This window comes from Zootoca vivipara, chromosome 1 (assembly GCF_963506605.1).
Source record: "Zootoca vivipara chromosome 1, rZooViv1.1, whole genome shotgun sequence".
In the NCBI taxonomy this organism is placed as follows: Eukaryota; Metazoa; Chordata; class Lepidosauria; order Squamata; family Lacertidae; genus Zootoca; species Zootoca vivipara.
Window position 1 is genome coordinate 78,650,618 of NC_083276.1, and position 26,375 is coordinate 78,676,992.

Here is a 26,375-nt window from a genome sequence, read left to right on the forward strand (position 1 = left end):
ATGGAAACTTGGGCTCTCCCCATCTTGATTGTTTAGAGCAGTAACAGGGAACCTGTGGTCCTCCAGATGTTACTGGGCTGCTATTGGGAGTATTTTCTTATGGCAAATCCACTGCACCATATACTGGTGCTTATCCTGACTATTTCAAAGAGATCAGTGAGGAAAATAGTTCAGTCCAATGCCTTTTAAAGCTGAAATGGGGAAACTACCTGCAGATTCATCATGTGTCTCCCACAGAGGTACAAGAGACAAGAGATCCCTGGTTTTATTTATTTATGTCTGGTTAAGAAGACACATTTCCCACCATTCACTGGACCCTAATACTGGGCAGGCTTCAACTAACTGGTCCTGTTGGCAGAATCCCATGCAAGGATTCTGCTAAATCAATGATGCTTCCTTCCCACCTTCTCCTGTGCCCCTGGAATTGGCTTGTGGCCAGGGGTGGGGGTGGGGAGAATCCCTAGAACAGCACATGGGGGGGGGAGGGAAGGGGAGATTGTTGCATCGGTGCAATCAAAATGCTTGCATTGATGGAGTGATCTCCTTAGCGCTATACTGAATTTCTCCCACGAAGCAGTACTATCACAATGATCGGTAGTGACAGAGATCACATTGACTAGTTCTGCTGAGAGGCAGACATGGGACTTAAGCTGGAAAAATCTGCCAATGTGCCCAGTACTGAGGCTTGGTTTGGGCCCCTCTGTTCTCAGAGAGCAGGTGCTTGTCCATTCATATTCCTCCCACCCCCTTTTTTGCATTTGGACAGCTTCCCTCATTTCTTTCTTCCAGCAGCTGGGGGAAGCAATAAGCATTCAGCACACATCTCCACTATTATTCCACAGCTCTTCATGTCCTGACCCTAGCAAGAAAACTCTGCATGCCCTGCTCTTCACATTTGTCCTTCTGCCAATCTGAGGGCATGGCACACAGGATACATCGCAGAGAAACAAGAGGTGATGCCAAAATGTTTGCAAATATATTTATACAGGGCACATGACAACAGCCCTTGGGCCACCACCGGCAAGGGAGCGGTTCGTAACCTTGAGCAGCCTTTCCCAGCGGCCTCTTTCAGCACCACCATCGCAAGCTCTGCTCACAACACTGGAGCTGCCTGCTGAATAAAGCCCGTTTCCCAGTGTAGGGCAAAAGGATCTCTGCCTCTGCAGCCATTCGTTGTGCAAGAACAGAACACGTAAGAGGTATGCAGAGTGGACAAGGAAAGGCTGCAGAATGCCAAGGAAGTTCCTGCTCAGCAGCGGACTGATAGCACAGACAAAGAGAGGCCCAGACGAGAGCTGCCAGCTCCATCCAGGGCTGTGTCAAAAAGAAAGAGGCAAAGAAATGGGAAGGGGAACTGACAGGCACCAAATCTAGACAGGAAGTACATTCAGACCAAGAAGCCTAGAAATAGGACAAAGAGGAGGAGGAGGAGGAATGGAAAGGAGTGCTGCAATGGGAAAAGAAAGGTGCAAAGAGATCAGAAATGAGGAGAGAGAGTGCAAAGGGCTCATGGAGAAGCAAGTTTACAGAAACAATTATGCATTTCCCACCTTAGATTGCCCCTGCGGGAGAGCTGGCCTTGGGACTGGGAGACCTGGACTCACCCACTGCCAAGAACTCATTGTGTGGCCTTGAACATGTCACCATCTCTCAGCTTCCATTTGAGAACTGGAAAAATATCTACCCTACAGGGTTGTTCTAAGTGGCAAGCGCTATATGAAGCAGGAGTAGCTAACCTGTGATTTCTGGTGGCCTGCAAAGCACGCACACACACACACCCCAATAATTTGCCTCCACTATTTTAAACTTAGTGTTTTTGGGCAGCAGGTGGCACTATTGGGAGAGTCTCTGCTGATATGCAAGGATGGGAGGTGTTACCTCTTTACAAGAGGGCCCTTTCTCCGTCCAGTACTGTACCATTCTTACAAAGTCGGTGCCATTGTTGGAAGGCTATAGAGAGGCAAAAGAAACAGGAAGAAGCATTCCTTCCAGTTTCCTGTCTAAGGACCTTCTACCAATAGTGCCATACCACAGAGAGAAGGGGCTTTGTTCCTCCTCCCAAGGGCAAAAGATTATCCCAGGGCAGGCACAGCCCTAGAGAACATAAACACTGCTTTAATTATAAACACTCTTTATAATTAAAGAGGCAGACAAGGGTGGAGCTGTCGTCATCATGAACAAAACTGATTACATCCAAGAGGCCCACAGACAACTTTCCAATACTGCCTTTTACATGAAATTGGACTCAGACCCCACACAAGCATACAAAAAAGAACTGAACAAGATTGTCAAGGAGCTACCCCTACACATCCAAGAACAGATCCTCACAAACACACCAGCGGAACCTCGACCAGGAACTTTCTACCTTCTACCTAAAATACACAAACCAGGAAATCCAGGACGCCCCATCATCTCAGGTATTGGCACCATTACAGTGGGTGTTTCCGGCTATATGGACTCTGTTCTGAAACCATATGCTATCAGTGCTCCCAGCTACGTACGTGACACCACAGATTTTCTGAGGAAAATACAATCTTTGAACAATCTTCCTAACAATACTATACTAGCCACTATGGATGTGGAATCTCTATACACCAACATCCCACACAATGATGGTTTACAAGCCATAAGAAACACCATTTCAGATAAAACCACAGCGGACTTTGCTACCAAACTCTGCCACTTTGTCCTTACCCACAACCACTTCAAATTTGGTGATGACCTGTTCCTCCAGATCAGCAGCACAGCCATGGGCACCCGCATGGCCCCACAGTATGCCAACATCTTCATGGCAGATTTAGAACATCGTTTCCTGGACTCCTACCCACTCAAACCTCTCTTGTACCTACGATACATTGACGATATTTTTATTATCTGGACACATGGACAACAGACCCTGGAAACCTTCCACCAGACATTCAATGACTTTCACCCCACCATCAACCTAACAATGAACCAATCTATGCAAGAAATACATTTTTTGGACACTACTATAAAAATACAGGATGGACGTATAGACACCACCTTATACAGAAAACCAACTGACCGACAAACATATCTACATGCTTCTAGCTACCATCCCAAACATACCAAACAATCCATCGTATACAGCCAGGCCCTACGTTACAACCGTATCTGTTCCAACTCTACAGACAGAGAATCTCACCTAAGAGATCTACAGCAAACCTTTTTAGAACTAAAATATCCACCTGATGAAGTTAAACAACAGATCAACAGAGCCAGACTGATACCTAGGGAGAACCTGCTGCAAGACAGACCCAAAAAAGAAAATAACAGAACACCACTAGTCATCACATACAGCTCCCAAGTTAAAACAGTACAACGCATCATCAGAGATCTACAGCCTCTCCTGGACAATGACAGCTCCCTTTCTCAAGCTCTGGGAGGAAGACCTTTCATTGCCTACAGACAGCCACCCAATCTTAAACAACTCCTCACCCACAATAATACAACCACCAGACTTAACATGGACACTGGTACCAGAGCCTGCAATAAACCCAGATGCCAACTTTGCTGCCACATACACCCGGACAACATCATTACTGGCCCCAACAACATCCAACATACCATCTCAGGACTATTTAATTGCTCATCTTCTAACATTGTGTATGCCATCAAATGCCAACGGTGCCCTTCAGCTCTCTATATTGGACAAACAGGCCAAACCCTACGCCAAAGGATAAATGGACATAAATCTGACATCAGGAACCATAAGACTGAAAAACCAGTAGGAGAACACTTCAATCTCCCAGGACATTCTATACAAGATCTCAAAGCAGCTGTTTTATTACAGAGAAATTTCAGGAACAGACTGGAAAGGGAAGTTGCTGAATTGGAAATCATTACCAAGCTTAAAACCATGGAAGCACCTGGGATGAATAGAGATATCGGATTCTTATCTCATTATGCATGATCAAGCTTTCTTTAGCACCTCAGCCCAGGACTAATTGCAGCCATCAGCAACCATTAACACCCATCTACAGGTTTACCACTCCCATCAGCCCATCTCCCATTCCCACCCACCCCCACCACCCCCTGTATATATATAGGGTCTGACACTTCTGTTTCTAGTGTATCTGAAGAAGTGTGCATGCACACGAAAGCTCATACCAAAATATAAACTTAGTTGGTCTTTAAGGTGCTACTGAAGGATTTTTTTTATTTTGCTTCGACTCAGACCAACACGGCTACCTACCTGTAACTGCTGAGTGAGTCTACATGTGTAAACTGATTGTCCCACCCTTTGCGCTACATGAGTCTATGCATGTGTGTGAAATGGGCTTGGTGGGCATGCAGATCTTGAGGGAGTGGGAAATGCTCAAAGGGACCCTTGAGCCACAGAAGGTTAGCCACCCCGATATAAAGGATAAAGAAAAGAATAATGGTGGTTTCTGACTTGGCTGTTCCATGCCCTTCCAATACTATCTGGATGTCTTGCTTCTGCACCATTGTGGTGAATGAGACACAAAATATACAGTTTCCATTGGCATTAATTGTACCAAGGTTTTGACAAAGCGCCCTGTGTAGTAAGGCAACCCTGCATGCTTCACCAGCAGAACATAAGCTTCCCTTCTTTTATATCTCTCCAACAATGAAGCATATACAAGATGTTGAGATCTAAGTAACATATACTCACTTGCTAAAATGGGGGGGGGGACTTTCTAAAAACATGCACAATTTCATAAAATACACTTGCAATTGTATAAAAATATTAGTAACGCCTCTTTGTTTAAATATATAATCATACCTACTAGATATGGTTCAGCATTCTGTTTCCAGCATGGGTGAGCCAGATGCTTCTGGGAGCAAACTGGCAACAGGCCTCCCCAGAAGCTGGTATACTATTTGTGAACATGGAATTTCATAGCTAAAAACCACTGAGAGATCTATCCTCTATGAATTTGTCAAATTATTTTTTTAAAAAAGTGATCTAAGCTAGCGGCCACCATCCCATCTTGTGGCTGTGAGTTCCGTATGTGAGTTGTGTGTGACCTATGGCTTCAGCTGTATATGGTGGATGGCTCTGGAGGGGGCATTCTCACACCACATTTAACATCAGATGCTGGGGGATATGGGCAAGGGTTTGCTAGCATTACATCTCACATGCTCACAGCCCAGAGTGGCTGGTCAGACGGATGGGACACACACACACACACACACACACACACACACACACACAGGCCTACAACAAAATCTGGACAGGGTGTAGACATGTGTGGGTTGTGTACACACTATACCTTTTAAGCACATTCAAAGTACCTTCATGTGTGTGCACAGCCTTAGCTGTCTAGAATGAGAAGGAGGACAGGGTAGCAACACCTACCGGATTGGCTTGGAAACTTGTGAGCTGAATTTTGTGAACTCTCCTGGGGCAGTCCACTCAGAGCCCAGCTAAAGAAGAAGAGGAGAAAGAATGTGAATATGGGGCCAAATTCAATCTTTGATCAAAGGCCAAAACCAATACCAAAAAACTAGAAGAAAATTAGGAATGGCACTGGCCGAAGTTGATTAGAACATCACAATCCACATGGTTTTTGAGTACCTTTCAGGGGAATAGCTTGAAGCTGATTCACAGCAACTATGCCTAATTTCCTAAGCAAATAAATTATACTAAGAGGAATATGGGGAAAGCCCTTCATATAATGCTGTCATAATTCAACTGGTAGACTTTTCTTCCTGTTACTGTGATATCTTATTTCCAATCTTCTAGTTTGTGTCTGATCTGGTCTGCTTTATATACCTAGTGCTACAAAGCGCTTATAAAAAATCAAATCTCTAAGGTTTTTCTAAACTGTCTTATTGGCAATTAATATCAGCCACACAAAACCCAAGCCACTAGATCAAATGATAATCCCTTCCATCAGGTCACCTCTGAGTTAATTGATATAAGAAAAATCAAGCTTTGTCTCACAGTGTGGTCTGCATGACTAGACAGCTCCGTAATGGGTAGGTTAAAAGGCGTTGCCACAATCCTGCAGGGCTTGTACATTTCTATTGCAAATGTACAAGATTCAGCATTGGCCTTTAAGCTTTCATTTAAAATGCACGAAAGGGAGTGAGCTACAGCTGTCCTGGGACCTGCAGCATTGAATTTCTTGACTGTGCATGCTGAAGATTTAATTTTGTTTACTTTTATTTGTTAGCAGAACAATCAAATGGTGAAACAAATTTCCAGTCTTTGCTTGGCAATAGCTTTACCCACCAGTGGCTTGAGAGACTCACTGCGGACCATAGATCTATTTGGAATAGCCTGACAGTGCCAAACCTTTCAGAAATACCCAGGCAGCCTTTGAAGTATACTGGGAAGGGCACTGCTGAAATGTTCGGAGAAAAAGGGAGCAGTTGTGAAACTTGTAGAATTTCAAATGGAAGGTTAGACATTCATAATCTTGAAGACACAACAAATAAAATCTTTTGGCTGGTTTGATTTCTGATACTGTGCTATTTTTTATTTTATTGCATTGGATAATCTGGATTTTTTTCCTTCTCTTTGAAGTGGTATGTAACATGACTATATTCTGTGCTGCATCATAATTTCTATGGAGGAGGTTTTCTTTTGTTGCATATGCGTTGTTTAACTTATATGAATAAAAGCATTTTTAAGGGGGAAGGGGGAAGTGGCAATAGCAGTGGGGCAGTAATGAAAGTAAGGAGTCATATGGGTCAGTTGACAGATCAGGGCAGCAGGCCCATGCCTTCAAATGTGTGAGTGTGTGGGTGTGTGGGTGTGTGTGTGTGTGTGTGTGTGTGTGTGAGAGAGAGAGAGAGAGAGAGAGAGAGAGAGAGAGAGAGAGAGAGAGAGAGAGAGCAGGGGAAGAGAGATTTAAACTCCCAAAGGGGCATGTAGGAGTGGAAGGTATTGGTTCCTTCCCTCCTCACTTCATTCTTACAGTTCATCTGACAGGATTTTCTCCTCCCTGCCCCCAGCCGTGTTCTGATGCTGGAAATGAATTTGGCTAGGATATAAACACTTGTTGAAAAGAGGGGAAAGTGGCAGTTGTGAGAACAGCATTTAGCACAGATATCCACTTTGAGACTTAATTAGCATTCCACCCCTAGGCTTCAGAGCAGACACAGGTCTGCCACTGTCATGCATTAGGTAAAGGTAAAGGTACCCCTGACCATTAGGTCCAGTTGTGGACGACTCTGGGATTGCAGCGCTCATCTCGCTCTATGGGCCGTGGTACCTATTTATCTACTTGCACTTGACGTGCTTTAGAACTGCTAGGTGGGCAGGAACTGGGACCGAACAATGGGAGCTCACCCTATTGCGGGGATTCGAACTGCTGACCTTCTGATCAGCAAGCCCTAGGCTCTGTGGTTTAGACCACAGCGCACTGGTTGGGCCTAAGACCTATAGGTCATGGGGCCACAATTTTCAAGTTGTGTATGAGATGTCTTGGGTTCAAAACACAGACAGACCTGTTGGAGTGGTGATATACCTTTAAAACACAATATGGAACACAATTCTTCCAGTAGTTATTAGCTATAAACCCCTAAAATGATATCCTCCAACACTTCAGTGATGAAAACAATCCTGTTTGTGATGGAGTGAAACTAGGGGCAGAGTCTGGGAAACTAGCAGAATGGACAGATTCATTGCTTGCATGGCACACAGAGACATATACAATATATACAACCGCAACCACCCTAGTCAAAGGTCTAACCCCGCTAATCTGAAACCTGCGCTAATTCCTTATCACCTCCTGCATGCTGTTAGCATTGAACACAAGGGCAACAGTAACACTAAGCAAGTGATGCCCTGAGGCCACAATCATACTTTGCTATCTCTGTCAAAGAAATTGTTTTTGCTGAATGGCCTTAGAAATGGGACTGGCCTGAGTATCTGCATCATCTCTGTACCCATGGTCTCTATTTCTCTGCTTATATATGGCACAGGGATTCAGGTTCTCCCTGGGCTCAGGAAATCTCAAGCTCTGGAGCAAAACCAGAGGGAAATGCTGGCAACATGGACAAAGAAACACTTGCTAAGTTGCTTTTGAGCATTTCTAAGGCATTGCACCAGACAGAAGACTTGAATAGAAATTTGAAATACTGCCGATCTCTCCACCTGACAATACTTTCATTAGTTCCTAGCTGTGCTCCTTAGCTTGTTTCTTCCCAACATAGCAAAGCTTTCACGGTATGAGCCAAGTTTAATGTTTTAAATCCAAACCATTTTGCCGGCTATGAAATGGCAAAGTGCATTTCTCACCCCTTACATAGAGAAAAGGACTCCTTATTTCCATAATTTCTCTATTTGCTAACGTGGCTGTGAAACAGGCTCTCTCTGCAGCCACCGTGGAAATAAGAGCTTTACCTTCCCAGTCAGAACAAAGCAGAGAAATATCTGCCACATCTGTGCACAGGCTTAACCTTGAAATCAGTGTTACTGAGCGAACCAGGTGTAAGGCTCAGGTTGTGAGCCACAGCTGCAGAAAAACATTACTATCGAAACACAACGGCATTTATAACAGACTCATATACACACATATTTGTGTTTTGTGTTATAATAGGTCCAGGTTTTAATTATGCGGCTTCCAGATGTAAGAATCACAGCTGAGTTGGCTCGAGGTTTATATGGCTCCCAGTGGCAATACTACTGGCTACATTTACATTTAACTATCCCAGCAAGGAACCAGGGAGATGACGCCAGATGGCATTGCTTGTAAGAAGACAGCAAGAAGCACATCTATCCATGGAAAGATGCTACAATGCCACTAACGTGTATCTATCGGCCTTCCTATTACAATGTGAGAAGCTAAGAGAAAGTGAAAAATGGATTCCCACCTTGCCCACAAATGCCACCAGACGGGCATTGGCTGGAGTCTCATCAGGGCTGAGCCAAAATTCAGAGTTGTCATCCGAAGCTACAGAAAACTGGAAGTCCCCTACAAGGCAAAGAAGAAAATCTGAGCTGCAGGGTGGACTACAGGAGAAGGTGAGAGCAGGAGGCTTGAGCAATAAAGATTTCATATGCTGGTGGGCTGGGTATGTTGCGGCTGACAGAGACAAGCCTTTTCAAGTCAATGTGTCAGATGTCTACTGAATGCCATGGTCTGGGACTCAAGAGCCCCTGGAATGATGCTTGGTCACTGGTGAGTGGGTGGGAGAAGGGGGACAGAGAGATGGTAGTTTCTTAACTTCTCTAGTCTGGGATACATTTGGAAGTGTCCTGATGGCATGAAGCCTCTTGACCTAGAAAGGAGCGGGTCCCACTGTGAGAGATGAGGAGCAGGGGCAACAATTTGCATATGATTTTCTTTAAGGCAAAGGTATCTTTGAGTGGGAAGAAGGTGAGATCTCAGCAATGAAGCGCAGCTTTGCAGACAGAGTTAAGGGTTGTTAATTCAGCTCACCATCTTTGAAGGGATGGATGTATCCAAATATACGGAGGCCATAATTCTTCCACTTGGGTGACACAGCCAACTTTTTCACTGTTGTGCGGGTCTAAGAACAAGAAGAAAAGAGGAAGAGAGTGTTTGAATGTAATATTACACAACACAGGCCTTGAGTAAATGTATATTATATTAATTTGTTCAATATTTATCATACCCTTCATCAGTTCTATTGCTCCCAGTGCAGGTTACACCTCAACACACTACCAAACCATACAATAAAAGACGGGTTTTCTAATATAAAAAATAATTTTTATTGAAGGTTTTCATAATTTACAAAAGTACAGGCATTGTCTCTTTTTTCAGGTTGTTTTTTCCTATAGATCAATTACATTTCTTGTGGGACATTATTGTTGTATACAGTATAAGGTTAGGGAAGAAGGGGGAAAGAGAGGGAGGTGGGGGGGGCTAGGGCATGGTTGGTTATCTTTAGTGGCTACAGTGAGATTTGTTTTTCATGTGTGAAAGGGGGGATTGTTGGGTCAAGTTAGCCATATTGATTTGTATGCTGTCAGTGGATTCTTCTTGTCTACAATAAAAGTTTAAATAACTAAAGCGTCGGCTAAAATATATCAAACAGCAATACAATAACAAGCTGGTAGACCCATCACTAGTCAGCATTTACTCAGCTCCCTGCAAAAGCCTTGCTCAGAAGATATCTTGGGAACATGCTTACACACTGGAAAACAGAGAATGATTTATATTCGCCAAGCCTCCTCTTCAAATTCCTCCTTCCACTCAAGTGTCTTTTAGGGAGATTCATTCAGAAGTTCCATGTGTAGCATGAGCCCTTAGCAGATGTATCATCGTAAGAGTAATACATTGCCAGTGTCTTGCATGGAAGTAAGTCAGCCTCCTTGATTTTGTTTGTCTTAAAGCTGGGACAGGCACAAGGATGTGAACATGGGAATGGGATACCATAGCCCAGAAGCAGTCAATGTGGTGCCCTCCAAATCTTGCTGGGACTCCAATTCCCATCAGCCCACCCAGCATGGCCAATGGTCAGGGATGATGGGAGTTGCAGTCCAGCAACATAAGGAACACACCTCATTGGATAAACCTTATCCTGATACTGGCCTGCTGAAATCAAAAGAACTACACTTGTGGATTTCATTAGCATTTAGATCAAGTTAAATGCCCTAGTTACTAGCAGAATGAAAATTTACTGCAACAGTGGCTATGGATATTTACTGCACACAAAGAGATTAACAGAAACCTCCCTCCTGGAAGTTATGCAGGAACTGGCCTCTTCATCTTGCAGAATCACTTGTACTTACATGCGGATAGAGGGGGAAATGCAGGTTCTTCCTTAGGTGCCCAACAGCTCCTCCACACCAGTCTTCAAATACATGAAGGTTTGCTTTCCCTTTGTACTGCAGAAGAACAACATTTAGGCTATATACAAGCTCTTTGAGGCAATTCTGTGTGAGTGGGTGTATGTATGCCTGTGTGTGTGTGTACATGTGTGACAGAGAGAGAATATAAAAATTACATAGTGCAACACAATCCTGAACGGTGACAGGAGCCCTAAAAGACTATCGCAGTATTGCAATACCTCCTTCTCCTGGTGGTGCCAGGTGTACACCTAAGGCCTGCTGCAGACATGGGTAGGCCAGCTGAGCCTGTGGAATATTGAAGGGGACCAACCCCCTCTTTGAAATTTTTAGGGGGGTCCTCAGCCCCCTAGATGGCACCCCTAGGCCAGAAGTCTTTCCAATCCTACCTAGAGATGCCAGGGATTGAATCTGGGACTTCTTGCATGGGACCTCCTGCTCTGCCACTGACTTTTGGTCCTTTCTCTGCTGACTGCTGCAGGCACACCAGTGTTCCTCACAGCAAAGATGTATCTTCATCTTTCAACATTTGTGTACAAGAGCTTGGGAACCCTAACAGGTCCATGATGCAAACTTGTCTAAAGATGTGGATATATCATCCACACGGTATGTGTTTACTGCAGTGAACACCAGCGTCATAAGCGATGTGCCAGGAGCAAAAATATTTTAACCTCATGTCTTAAACAAGAGGAATAGGAAGAATACACAAAGCCTTTGTGAAAATATAAAGTTATCTTTGCTTCACCCCAAAATCATAAACTCTGAGCTCAAGCTACTCGATTCTCTTCTTCTTCCCTATTTGTAGCTCTCCAGCATTAAAAATATATATAACATGTATATAGCAAAACATAGTTATCAGAAAATTTAAAGTAAAATAATATGGGCTAACAACACTAACATGTAATCAAAAATAAAAATAAAACATTTTCAAAAGACATTCAGATACTTGTGATCTGCTTTAGCAACAGAGAGGACATTTGACACATAATGAGCAACAGATCTCTATTCTTCAAGCACTGAAATGTAAGACGCAATAGAATCATGTTATGCAGTTAATGTACTGGCTAGCTTAGCAAATTCCATTACTTTTCTGAGTCATTACTTTCCTTGGGTTTGGTTGTTGCCTTCCAATTTTTGTACAGAGCTGTCCCACTGCAGTTAACACATCCCTTTTTAACATAGCTGGAGGTGGTGTATGGCGGGTTCTGATACTGATTTACGTCACATACCTCAGTAGCAACTTTAATTGCCATCCCACCTACGCCCACCCCCACCCTCAAGAAAAACCAGAGGCCCTACGCATGCAGTATGAGCCCAAGCTCTTCAATTACAGCTATCATTTTGGGCTCAGACTAGGCAACTCAAACAAGCTGGAACTGGATGCAGAGCCTCCTGTTTGGTAGAGCAGTATATGCAGCATCTATTGAACCAGCTGTTTATTTAGGGCCAGTATGGAGATCTGGCCCAGTGCAATTAAGGGCATCAAGGACTCTACTCCCATTCAAGCATGGAGTGATGTTACTGATTACTCCTTAAACATCCTGTGTTGTGTACATATACTTGTGGCATAATCAGCACAACAGAAGCCAGGTCAGTGATGGTCACACTGATCAATGCAGAGGACCTTAACTGAATTAAAAAGCTAGGGAGGCGTTTCCTGGGTAGGCATAATCGGGATGAAATTTCAGAAGGTAAAAACTCCTTTCCATAATTACTTCTCTCCTGTTTCGAACCACTCAGGTTATTAATTCCTCACAGGCAAGGTACCAGCCAGAATTTGGAACAATAACTGCTTCCTTCTACAAACAACATCCACACTCTGACAGTAGCCTTGCCTTGTGTTAGGAATACAATACAGGTACTAAAACTTACTTTGTGACCATGTCATATCAAATGTATCAGCTGTGGCTCTTTTAACGATGATTGCTAATTAGTCCATATCCCCTTATTATGAAAACGCTTTCCCAGATTTAGCTATATCCAGCTCACATAACTGTCCCAGGGATGATGCCCATCCCCCAATGGCCCCCACCCCAAGCCTCTGTACTTAAAACAGCATGCACCACATATTGTCATATCACACTGGCTCATTTTGCATGCAATGCTAGCCAGAACATGGCTAAGTATGAACGAGCAAGCATACATGTGTGCAGAGTGAAAACCACAGCCACTTCTCTTCAAGTTCTTTGGCTGCTTTGCTACCTGCAGCCAAGCCATGGGCAAACCCAGGCTTGTGGTCTGTCTCTACCCAATAAACCATACAGGGCCGGCTCTAGGCCCGGGCTGGGTGGCGCAATGCACCAGGGCGCCTGGCCACCAGAGGCGCCGAAGGGACGCCGAACGGCTGGTGTCTGGTTGAGCGCGGCAGCCAGGAGCTCCATGAGAGGCGGCAAAAGCTTCCTCTCCTCCTCTTCTTGCAGAACCAGCGAGACTCCTAGAGTGGCAGCAGGTGCATGGTGCCACTCTAGGAGTCTCCCTGATTCTGCAAGAAGAGGAGGAGAGGAAGCCGTGGGGGGGGGGAGAGCGCCGGCAGCAGCAAGCTTTCTCGTCAGTCGTTCCTCTCCCCCCGCCGCTGACGGAGGCACAGATCCCTCCCTCACCAGGATGTCCCCAAAGAGCAGCTGAGGTCCATCCAGTCCGCGCGGCCACCGTCCGGGATGCGGGTGACCTTGTACGCCTGGCCGGGCTGAGGGTCCAGGCCCCCACGATGCAGACGGCCAAGGTAAGGAGTGCGTGGGGAGACACGCGCAACACCATGGACCCTCGGCGCAAGCTTCCCGTCTGCTTGCCGTTGCTCCAATTTCCTTGCTAAGGCAGCGGCCGCGGCTGCAGCTGCTCCTACCAGTGGGGCTGGAAGGCTTGGTGCAGAATGCGGATTTGGTTGAAACGTGCACGCTGAGGCGGCGGAGCTCTTCCCAAGGGACGCGTGGGATGCTTTCCCTCAGGCGGTGGCATGACAACCGCCTCCTGCTCCTTGGGCAGCTGGACAGCGGGCTGTAGTTAGGCAGCCCCAACAGCGCCCTCCACCCCAGGCTAAATTTTGGGAAAGGGAGGGGGCGCCGGAGGGACCTTTGTGCCACCGCGCTGGATGTGCTTAAGACGGCCCTGAAACCATAAGTGGTAAGTTAAGGACAAACATTGGCTACAGCTCATGGTTTGTTTGGAGCGAGACAAACTATGAACCTAGGTCTGTATCTAATGCTAACCCAAACCAAGCGACTGCCATTTTCACTCTGTGGCGGGGGGGGAGGGGTGGCCAGATGGGCAGGGTATAAATATATTATTATTATTATTATTATTATTATTATTATTATTATTATTATTATTTGCACCCACACATGACGCATGCATTTATGGGAGTGCTACAAAGGGCTGTGCCGCCTCAAAAGGCTCACGTGTCATGGGTGAAGGAGGCCAGTATAAACATAAGCTGGTTTTAAAGCTCTTTCTTATGGCATCCTCAAAGACTTGTGAGAACCGTAGCTTTGTTAGAATGTTGAGAATTTACTGTTAGACCCTTAGCCCCACCCACCCACAGATCTATGATTCCCAGGATTTCTTGGGGGTGGAGATCTGTGGCATTTTAATTGGTTTGATTTTGTAATGAAGAGATGCCCCAGTTCTGGCAGGCTGCTCTTCTTTTGCCCATTTCTCTCTCTCATTATTTCTTAACTTCTTTCTCATTATTTTTTTCCAGCCCTCTGAGGCTTATTTTAGTGGTTAAGCACAATCATCTAATTAATTGACTTCATATGCTCAATATACTCCCCCCCCCATTATTACTATTGGCTACCCTTTCAGCAGGACAAAGCATAATATGGGACTGGTTCACAGAATATGGTAGTGTAATGAATATATAGAAATACACTTGCAATGCAGCCATTTCTTAATGAAAAGGTTCTCTCTTGGATGCCAGGCTTTCTAGACTGCTCTGAGTGGAAGCTATCTTATACAGAGTCAGAACATTGGTCCATCTAGCTCAGGAGTGTTTACACCAACAGGCAGGTGCTCTTCCTGGGTTTCAGACAGTTCCCAGCTCTACCTGGAGATGCCAGAAATGGAACCTAAGACCTTCTGCACTCAAAACAGTTGTTCTTCCATTGAGCTGTGGCCCTTCCTCCAAACACTTTCCTTTACCTCTGGTCAAGCAAAATATTCTGTGCACATTCCATGCACATTTACAATACTCATGTGCAAAGTACAATGCAGGAATAATTAGGGGAACACACGATACAAAGAAGGGTAAAAGGCAAGTTGGGGCCTTTATTCATGAACAGGTCTACTACTGAGTAGCTGTGCCATCCTGCTGCTTGAAACTGTAGGCTGGAGCCCTTATGAGTAAAGTGTACGGTAATTGTGGGCAAACTAATTTACCTGTGGAAATGCAAGGTTGGTACACATGTTTGTGTGCATTCAACGGAGGCGTAGTATTGGGTTGTTTTTATTTTGATTATCTATTTTGTGGTTTTATATTTTGATTTTGTTCTGTGAACTGTCCTGAGACCTCTAGGTATAGGGCAATATATAAATTCAATAAATATAATAATAAATAATAAATAATATGTCAGGGGGAAGGCTAATGCTAGAAACCTTCTCTGTTTTTACAAACACAAGGAGAATTTAATATGGGGGCATTGTCAAATAAATGATCTCTTGTGTGCCTTCTGAGGTGGTACAGTCCTTTCTACCAGTAGGACTAGGCAGTCACATATGTATGTGTCATTTGATGTTTCAAGCCTGACATGAATAGCAAATGCTGAGATCAGGAATGGCTCCTTGCTATGTGGACTATGTTTCAAACCATCTAGCACAATTGTGGTGGCACAGACAAGCCACAGTTTTGGTATGGGCTACTTCACAGCACCATCTGCAGGTATCAGTAACACAGCAGTAACTGTTTAGGCCAGGCATCCCCAATCTGCAGCCCTCCAGATGTTTTGGCCTACAACTCCCATGATCCCTAGCTAACAGGACCAGTGGTCGGGGAAGATGGGAATTGTAGTCCAAAACATCTGGAGGGCCGAAGTTTGGGGATGCCTGGTTTAGGCATCCATTTACAGATATCCACCTGAGAGATACAGAGCAAGGTCATACACCAGCCTCTTAAGGAGGGGACCATGTGAGCCAAAACTCTTCAGTTCCTATAACAGGCCTATAGTTCTACCATTATAAAGTTGTAGGTTTCTATCCTATCCCATAATAACCTTCCATGGAAATCAACAACAATAAAGCATACATAACCCCACAACAACTAAAACATTTAAATTTCTAACTTATGGAACAATACAATCAAATCAAGTCAACTTAAATGAATCAGTTTCCTCAAGTATGTGCCTGGTGGAGTACAAATGTCTTGATCAGCCTTCCCCAACCTGGTGCTCTCTAGATGTTGTTAAGACTACAATGCCCATCAGCCCCAGCCAGCACATCCAATGGTCAAGAATGTAGTCCAACAGCATCTGGAGGGCACCTGGATGGGGAAGCCTGGGGTTGAACTAAAAAAAAATATCCTAGTATTACTTATGGTCTGTAAATGAAGAAGTTTCAGAGGTTTGGTGTCAACGTAGAGAAAGCCCTGCTTCTTGTAGCAATCAAAGGTAACAAAAGTGTGGTCTCTTTACATGACTGTGGTGAACGTGGAACATCATACGGGACAGGAGTTTCTCGGGTATTCTAAGCCCAATCAGTATACAGAGCTAGCTATGGCCGGAGAGCCCTTTTCCAACCTTGTTCTATACTCCTGGCAAAGAAATTCTGTGGCAACCACAAACTTTCCCTATACAGCATGGGACTGCTAACACTGGACTCCAAAAATTCTGGCATCTCATGCACTGTCAACACCAGAGAGGTACAAGGAGGGCTACAGTAAACAGTTCAGCATTATGAGGATAATATGCAAACTTCTCTATGGTAACTTTTGAGCCTACAGCCTTCTGAGATGCTAACAAGGGCCCGCTCCTCTCTTAATAGCAATACACTCTTAATCTTCCTCTCCATAATCACAACAGAGTCCTAATTCAAACAGTGATTAATGACCATCCCCGCTTTCTGGATTCAAGTCTGTGGATCAAAATCTGGCACATCTCAGCTGCTGCTCCCTCTAGGCATTATTGTGCACTTCAAATGGAGGGCTGGATCATCAGCTGGTGCAGATGTGCCGCTTTAGTGAAGTCGATGGTGCTTAACTAATTCATAGGAGCTGAGGAAAACAGAAGCTGCTGGGAAGGATATCATGAGAGGGGGAGGGATTTCCCTTCCAATGGGGCAGCTGAAGAAAGCACCATGGAGCCCCCCAACTGGTATGCATTGCACCACCAGTCTGTAGTAAACGATCTTCCCCACAGCCATCAGGGAACCTTCTCTGGAAAGAGAGGCTAAACGTTTTAAGATTGACTACTCAATAGGTGTCATGTATATCAAGGTTGCCATTTTGCACAAAGCTACTGAGGATGCTGACCAGCCTCCCGTGAAACCTCGCAGATAATGAGACCTAACCACTTGACAAATCAACGAACAAAGCCCATTATGTGCCACAGCATGTCCCAGACTTCTTTTGCCTGGCTGCTGATGGTGCTTACTGATCTGTGGGATTTGCTCATTTGCGATTCAACTCCCAGGTCTGGCTCTGTGATCAAACTGCACCCTCCTCCCATAAGTATCACTCAGCACCTACCCTCTCGGGCATCTCAATGCATCCCACTAACAACAGCTTCCCTGCCACAGTTCTTCGGGACCTTCCTGATGCTTTTCATGGTGGCAGGCAGAATGCTGGCTGAATAATGCATGAGTGCATTAAGCAGGCAGATGCCCAGGCGCAGGTGTCAGTCAATCTAGGCTGGGCTTTACCCTGAACTGATAAAAGTAAAACAGTGCTGGGAGATCAGTGTGAAATGGGCTGGACCAAATGTGATGGAGCAGGATGGAGCGATTGCACACTGGCCTCTGATCTGCCTTGGACGCCTGGTCTAATTATGTGTGTCTGTAATTTTCTCTGCATCAATATCTAAAAACTGCATCCAGTTGTTATTAGTGTGCAGTTCAAGAAGGGTTCAAATACTGTAAGAGGGGAATTGCTGCTGGTATCTCAAGCTTTATGAACAGGAATTGGGAAAGAGGGTCAGTACTGATCTTACACAGTTATTCATTTCACTGGGACTTAATTAAGGTTATTAATCAGAATTGTGCCCAATGATTTCACCTTTGCACACAGCTGATAACTGCACAATTAGTATCATTTTCCAAACTTCCCCTCTGCAAACCACCCTGTCCCTCCAGATTGCCTCCCTTCCTTGAAAATGTGTTTTGTCCAGCTTACCTGCTCACTCCAGGGCAGAACATGTCTGGTTACGTTTGGCTTTGGGGGTCTTCCAGCTCTGTCAAGGCCACGTCTTTTTGAAAACCAACCATCAATGCCTTGCTCTTCAGTCTGTTAAGAAGGGAGGAGGAGGAGGAGAAGCAACAACAGCAAATTCAGCACCAAGTGGAATGAATCCCATAAAGGGCCAAGGTGAGAGAACAAAACAGAAAGTACTAATGTCATTTCTATTATTAGCTATTGCCAGCGCAACATGCTCTCTGCTTGACAGGATCAATTATCTGCAGCACTAAATTGTTTGGCTTCATGGAAGTCACCTCAGCACCCGGTGTAGGAGTTCATGCATTAATGTCATACGGAATACATCATTCTCCTCCAAACTAGAATCTTGCAATTAATTGAAACCACCTCAGTCCACAGTGTAGGGACAGGGAAGCTGCGGGGTGGGTGGGTAATTATATCCAGAAACAAAGAGGAAGAGGAGGAAAAAAATCATTTTGAACACATTTACCGTAAGAACATATAGGAAGACATCCATCTAGTCCAGCAACCTGATCTCACAGAGGTCAACAAAGCTGCCTGTGGGAAGTACCCAAGCAGCACTCTGCCCCCTATAATTCCCAGCAAGTGGTATTTAAGAGGCATACTGCCTCTAGCAGTAGAGGTGGAGCATAGCCATTGTGGCTAGTAGCCCACCCAGGTTAGTAGTACCTAATGTGCATTTGGTTAGAACCCTATCAGGACCACCCACAGATTCTGCATCAAAGGAATTTCTTGGGAGGATGAGTGAGATACAACAAATGGAACTGCACACTAGTCAAAGGGATAAGCAGTATTTGCAGTTTCTTTTTTATGCCTGTGACATTAAACTGACCTCACCTCCCCACTCCAAATTCAACAGCCCTGTTTAGGGAAGTTTTTGATGTTTGATGTTTGATTGTATTTTTAATATTTTGTTGGAGGCTGCCCAAAGTGGCAGGGGAAACCCAGCCAGATGGGCACGGTATAACATAATAAGAATAAGAGTAAGAATAGAATCATAGAGTTGGAAGAGACCACAAGGGCCATCCAGTCCAACCCCCTGCCAAGCAGGAAACACCATCAAAGCATTCCTGACAGATGGCTGTCAAGCCTCTGCTTAAAGACCTCCAAAGAAGGAGACTCCACCACACTCCTTGGCAGCAAATTCCACTGCCAAACAGCTCTTACTGTCAGGAGGTTCTTCCTAATGTTTAGGTGGAATCTTCTTTCTTGTAGTTTGAATCCATTGCTCCGTGTCCGCTTCTCTGGAGCAGCAGAAAACAACCTTTCTTCCTCCTCTATATGGCATCCTTTAATATATTTGAACATGGCTATCATATCACCCCTTAAAATTGTCTTCTCCAGGCTAAACATGCCCAGCTCCCTAAGCCGTTCCTCATAAGGCATTGTTTCCAGGCCTTTGACCATTTTGGTTGCCCTCCTCTGGACACGTTCCAGCTTGTCAGTATCCTTCTTGAACTGTGGTGCCCAGAACTGGAAACAGTACCGGTACTCCAGGTGAGGTCTGACCAGAGCAGAATACAGTGGTACTATTACTTCCCTTGATCTAGATGCAGCCCAGAATTGCATTGGCTATTTTAGCTGCTACATCACACTGTTGACTCATGTCAAGTTTGTGGTCTACGAAGACTTCTAGATCCTTTTCACATGTACTGCTCTCAAGCCAGGTGTCACCCATCCGTATTTGTGCCTTTCATTTTTTTTTTGCCCAAGTGTAGTACTTTACATTTCTCCCTGTTAAAATTCATCTTGTTTGCTTTGGCCCAGTTCTCTAATCTGTTATGGTCATTTTGAAGTGTGATCCTGTCCTCTGGGGTATTAGCCACCCCTCCCAATTTGGTGTCATCTGCAAACTTGATCAGGATGCCCTCAAGCCCATCATCCAAGTTATTGATAAAGATGTTGAATAAGACTGGGCCTAAGACAGAACCCTGTGGCACCCCACTAGTCACTTCTCTCCAGGATGAAGAGGAGCCATTGATGAGCACCCTTTGGGTTTGTTTGTTCGGTCAGTCAGCCAGTTACAAATCCACTGAATGGTAGCATTGTCTAGCCCACATTTTACCAGCTTCTTTACAAGAATATCATGGGGCACCTTGTCAAAGGCCTTGCTTAAAACAATATATGCTACACCCACAGCATTCCCTTCGTCTACCAGGCTTTGGACTCTGTCAAAAAATGAGATCAGATTAGTCTGACATGACCCATGCTGACTTTTAGTGATCAAAGCGTTTCTTTCTAGGTACTCACAGACCGTTTGCTTAATGGTCTGCTCTAGAATCTTTCCTGGTATTGATGTCAGGCTGACTGGGCGGTAATTGTTTGGGTCCTCCCTTTTCCCCCTTTTGAATATAGGGACATTTGCCCTCCTCCAGTCTGCTGGGACTTGGCCTGTTCTCCAGGAATTCTCAAAGATAACTGCCAGTGGTTCTGAAATCACTTCTGCCAGTTCTTTTAATACTCTTGGATGTAGTTCATCTGGCCCTGGAGACTTGAATACATCTAAACTAGCCAAATATTCTTGTACTATTTAGATTTGGTGGACAGAGTGCCTGAAGAACTATGGATGGAGGCTCGTAACATTATACAGGAGGCAGCAACGAAAACCATCCCAAGGAAAAGGAAATGCAAGAAAGCAAAATGGCTGTCCAACGAGGCCTTACAAATAGCGGAGGAGAGGAGGCAAGCAAAATGCAAGGGAGATAGGGAAAGATACAGGAAACTAAATGCAGATTTCCAAAAAACAGCAAGGAGAGACAAGAGGGTCTTCTTAAATGAGCAATGCAAAGAAATAGAGGAAAACAATAGAATGGGGGAAACCAGAGATCTGTTCAAGAAAATTGGAGATATGAAAGGAACATTTCGTACAAAGATTACCATAATCAAGGACAAAAGTGGTAAGGACCTAACAGAAGCAGAAGGCATCAAGAAGAGGTGGCAAGAATACACAGAGGAATTATACCAGAAAGATATGGAGGTCTCGTACACCCCAGGTAGTGTGGTTGCTGACCTTGAGCCAGACATCTTGGAGAGTGAAGTCAAATGGGCCTTAGAAAGCACTGCTAATAACAAGGCCAGTGGAAGTGATGATATTCCAGCTGAACTATTTAAAATTTTAAAAGATGATGCTGTTAAGGTGCTACACCCAATATGCCAGCAAGTTTGGAAAACTCAGCAATGGCCAGAGGATTGGAGAAGATCAGTCTACATCCCAATTCCAAAGAAGGGCAGTGCCAAAGAATGCTCCAACTACCGCACAATTGCGCTCATTTCACACGCTAGCAAGGTTATGCTTAAAATTCTACAAGGCAGGCTTAGGCAGTATGTGGACCGAGAACTCCCAGAAGTGCAAGCTGGATTTCGAAAGGGCAGAGGAACCAGAGACCAAATAGCAAACATGCGCTGGATTATGGAGAAAGCTAGAGAGTTCCAGAAAAACGTCTACTTCTGCTTCATTGACTATGCAAAAGCCTTTGACTGTGTCGACCACAGCAAACTATGGCAAGTTCTTAAAGAAATGGGAGTGCCTGATCACCTCATCTGTCTCCTGAGAAATCTCTATGTGGGACAAGAAGCTACAGTTAGAACTGGATATGGAACAACTGAGTGGTTCAAAATTGGGAAAGGAGTACGACAAGGTTGTATATTGTCTCCCTGCTTATTTAACTTATATGCAGAATTCATCATGCGAAAGGCTGGACTAGATGAATCCCAAGCCGGAATTAAGATTGCCGGAAGAAATATCAACAACCTCAGATATGCAGATGACACAACCTTGATGGCAGAAAGCGAGGAGGAATTAAAGAACCTTTTAATGAGGGTGAAAGAGGAGAGCGCAAAATATGGTCTGAAGCTCAACATCAAAAAAACCAAGATCATGGCCACTGGTCCCATCACCTCCTGGCAAATAGAAGGGGAAGAAATGGAGGCAGTGAGAGATTTTACTTTCTTGGGCTCCTTGATCACTGCAGATGGTGACAGCAGTCACGAAATTAAAAGACGCATGCTTCTTGGGAGAAAAGCAATGACAAACCTAGACAGCATCTTAAAAAGCAGAGACATCACCTTGCCGACAAAGGTCCGTATAGTTAAAGCTATGGTTTTCCCAGTAGTGATGTATGGAAGTGAGAGCTGGACCATAAAGAAGGCTGATCGCCGAAGAATTGATGCTTTTGAATTATGGTGCTGGAGGAGACTCTTGAGAGTCCCATGGACTGCTAGAAGATCAAACCTATCAATTCTTAAGGAAATCAGCCCTGAGTGCTCCCTGGAAGGACAGATCGTGAAGCTGAGGCTCCAATACTTTGGCCACCTCATGAGAAGAGAAGAATCATTGGAAAAGACCCTGATGTTGGGAAAGATTGAGGGCACTAGGAGAAGGGGACGACAGAGGACAAGATGGTTGGACAGTGTTCTCGAAGCTACGAGCATGAGTTTGACCAAACTGCGGGAGGCGGTGCAAGACAGGAGTGCCTGGCGTGCTATGGTCCATGGGGTCACGAAGAGTCGGACACGACTAAACGACTAAACAACAACAACCTCCTTACTTGTTCTGGGCTATGTTTTCCCTGCTGAATCATCTGCTCCATATTCTTCAGGTCGGGCATTGTTTTCTTTTTCATCTCTGTATAATAATTGTTATTATTACTACTACTACTACTATTACTATTATTATAATAACATGGAGAAGCAAGGTATGTTTAGAGTCAACACAGAGTATTTCCATAAAATCAATGGGACTTGCTTTTGAATGAACATGCAAAATCTGTGATCCCAAGTTTAATTATTTGGAAGTAAATTTCTCCTTGAAACAATGGAACAGAATTTACTTCCAAATGTTTATAGTTGGATTTTAAAGCTATTTCTTATGCAGTTCTTACATTTCCAGTGAGTAGACTATTGCTGGCTAGGATATACCCTTGATTAAAAAAACCCAGATCTCTTCCGCTTTACTGAGTGCATGCAATAACACTCCCAAGTGATGTGTTACAAGCAGGATGGTGTTAACTGACTGGCGCCGCTTCCTGTCTTCCAAGAATGTCTCCACTTTCTCACCAGGACACAGCTCATACCCGATCCTATCTCACAAAGCATCTAAAGTCTAGTTTCTGAACTTCAGGGAAAAACAGAGCAGAGGTGCTTCAAAACGTGAAGAGATCCCAGGGTCAGGGCCGGCTCTAGGTAGAGTCCTGGTGGTGCGGGGCGTCAGGGCGCCGGGCCGGTAGGCAGGGCACTGCGCGGCAAAGCCACGTGGAAGCCATGCTGCGCCCTGCGAGGGCGGGGGCGCCGGAGCAATCTCCGCCCCTCAGCGCCAGGGCGCGCGACCTGCTCAAGACTGCCCTGCCCAGGGTGGCTTCAGGACAAGAGCAAAGAGAATATAACACGGCAGAATGTGATTCGCCATGGAAAAAGTAACAATATCCATTCTGAAGACAAGAGACAACATACAGGTGCACACATGTAGCACTGATACATAAAAGACACCATTAAAAAAAATAATGAAAATTCAGGAAGAAAGACTTGGAGAATGTATGTGGAAAGTGTGCAAGAGAATAGGAGATATTATGGGGTGCCCTCTGACTCTTTGGGCCCTATTTGCATGCGGAGGCAGAAAGGAAACGACTCAGGCCTGCCCCAGTCAGTTTGTGCCATCCAGTCCTCATTATAAAGAGACGAATTACTCAGCCGATTAGGGTACTCAAAGGAGGAAACAAAAGCCTTAGCCTGTGATAAATGACTCCTTGTCAAACTCCTAGTCTGGCAGAATTAATTCTTGGCCAGCTGCAACTAGTGAAGAGTAGAGGAAGCATAAACCACATCTGGGGCTTGAGATCAGCAGGGTATTTCTCACCTCTTCCCCAGACCCTCCCTGTGGGCAGCCCACACCAGCTTAAGAATGGAAGCACATTAATACTTATCTGTATTCCGGGCACTTTACAACTGGCTCTGACTAGCCAGCCATTCATCTCCATCCCAAACATGAGAATGGTCCCTAAACTACTAAAAAAATCTGGGTGTGAGTGTACGTAGAGATGTTCGGCTTATCATGCAGTCAGAGGCTAAAGGTAGCAGGATATCCACACGAACAGAACGGTAGCACAGGAAGTTTCGACATAGCCAGCACATAGTAGTGGCTACTTGATTTCACCCCAAGTCTGCATTTTGAGCTTTGTGGGCTTGGGTGGTGAGCCCGTGCAAAGATGCAATTTCTTCTGTCCCTCCATTGAAGGATTACAAAGAAGAGCCTTCTCTCACTTTCCCAGAAAAGTTGAGCACGTCCCAAAGTCAGCAATGTTTCCTGGTAGACCTGCAGTTACAACCATCTGGCAGCTGTTGGACCATACTTACCCACTAAGCCTGGAATAGATCTCTGTCAAAACCTTCCTACCTTCCTCTTAGCCTTGAGCACATATTGTAAAAGAGCTGGTGATCTGTATTACTAACATGGGAAGATGGGGTGTGCAGGGTGGCGGTCTGCTGCTCACAAAAAACGTGGAAGAACTCTGAGGTGAGGAGTGCTAGCTCCAAGGTGGAAGCATATATACTGCATACAGTAGGCCATGGGTTCAATCTCTGACATTTCTAGGTAAATCTGGGAAAGACTCCTGTTTGAAACCCTGGAGAACCAGATGGACCAATGGTCTGACCTAGTGTAGGGCACTTTTCTGCATTCCACATAAAAGGAGCTGTTTCTGAGGATAAACTGCACAAGAATGTTATTGACTTAGGAAGAGCCAGAGACTGGACTGATCAAGGGCCTGCCAGAACCAAGATTCTCAGTGGCTGCCACCCAATTTATGCCAACATGTGGCACGATGTTGATCAAGCATCTTACTCAGTTTCCCCTAGACTTGACATCTGAAGAACAGGGACAATGCCCCACTCCCCGTTTAGTGAAGATGATGAGCTCACCCTGAGACAGTTGCCATATGCTGGTGGAGTAGTGGTACTATTGCCATGCCCTTTGTCACAAGCTCAAGGTCTCTTGATACACAACACATCCCTGCAGTTATCTGGTAGCAAAATGGCTCCTATAGTCTCTGCTTCTCAGCATGGCTCTTGGCTACACGCCGTGAGCCTTCTCCCAAATATTGCTCTGTGTCCTCCCTCTCTGTCTCAAGTGTGTGATCAAACCTCTAAGAGAGAAATCTTCACACACGCAGGCAGCAGAGATTATTATAGCATCATCCAGCGAGGACAAGGAACAAAAAGCCTTTGATGGCAGCCACATCTAATACTATTATTTCTGAGCCGACTTCCACTTAGTTCAGACATCTCTTCAGAAGCAAGCAAGGGACTGCCTGCCTCTTATGTGCAGGCCAAATACATGCTGCCTGGGAACAGATATGACAAAAGGTCTTGGGTAGGGATGGGGATTAATATGGAAATGCCCCATTTTGCAATTTCCACTTTGGCACTGAGACAGGCCTGGTTCCAGGGCAACAAAACCCTTTGCCTTTAATAAAACGGCATTCTGAATACCACCACAGGTCTGAGGACAATACATGCATGGCAGTTACACAAATGCTCCTGAATATTTATACATTTGGGGGAAATGAAAAAGGGCAGGAAGGAAAAGTGACCTGGTATGAAAGACGGGCTATGAGGAAATGGGCACCTCAAGTTGCCCCTCTCGAGTGCTGAGGCTGTGGCTGACTGTGACACAAATGCCCATTCACACACAGCTGCAGTTGGAACACTGTAGCTCATGGACCCTTGCGCAGGAGCCCATCAAGACGACATAGTCACTGGGATCCCCCAAAGTAATATAGATCTTGGTCTCAATGGCTCAAAACAATATCAGAATTCGTGATTACTGAGATCTCTTGCCACAGCTTCTCCCCAGAAGCTCAGAGGAAATGCTGAGGAGAATTAGTGCCTAATGTTTTTATTATACACAAAAGTGCCAGTCAGACACTTGAGGCTCCAGTTAGTCATAGATCTTCACTTAGCAATGCTGAGCAGGCCCATTACTTCATAATACACACAGCAAAGCCCTTCACAACTCATGCTGGTCCAACTTACCTGGGTCTATTTGCAAGGATGGTCCGATCCATTATTCTGCCCGAGGTGGTGCAGTTAAGTGCCCCCTCCCACACACAAACCAAGGTTCTTTTGACAAGTTATTCTGGTACCTGAGGCAAAGAATCACATAAGCACCCCTCCCACACACACAACACAAAAATAAGTAATTTTTAAAGAGTTAGGTTTGCTGCTCTTTTATGCAACAGCTCATCAATATAAGAGTGTGTCCAGGGTACACTC

General features: G+C 44.9%; 1 protein-coding gene across 1 annotated transcript in view; it reads right to left on the reverse strand.

Annotated features, from left to right (window-relative positions):
* B4GALNT4 (beta-1,4-N-acetyl-galactosaminyltransferase 4) overlaps positions 1–26,375 on the reverse strand; it is a 157,563-nt gene that overhangs the window by 36,758 nt on the left and 94,430 nt on the right. The window contains exons 3-7 of the mRNA XM_035122823.2: positions 18,069–18,179; positions 10,697–10,792; positions 9,381–9,471; positions 8,812–8,912; positions 5,345–5,412 (exon numbers count right to left, since the gene is read on the reverse strand). Coding sequence (XP_034978714.2) covers positions 5,345–5,412; positions 8,812–8,912; positions 9,381–9,471; positions 10,697–10,792; positions 18,069–18,179 — 467 coding nt within the window. The remainder of the gene's footprint in view (positions 1–5,344; positions 5,413–8,811; positions 8,913–9,380; positions 9,472–10,696; positions 10,793–18,068; positions 18,180–26,375) is intronic.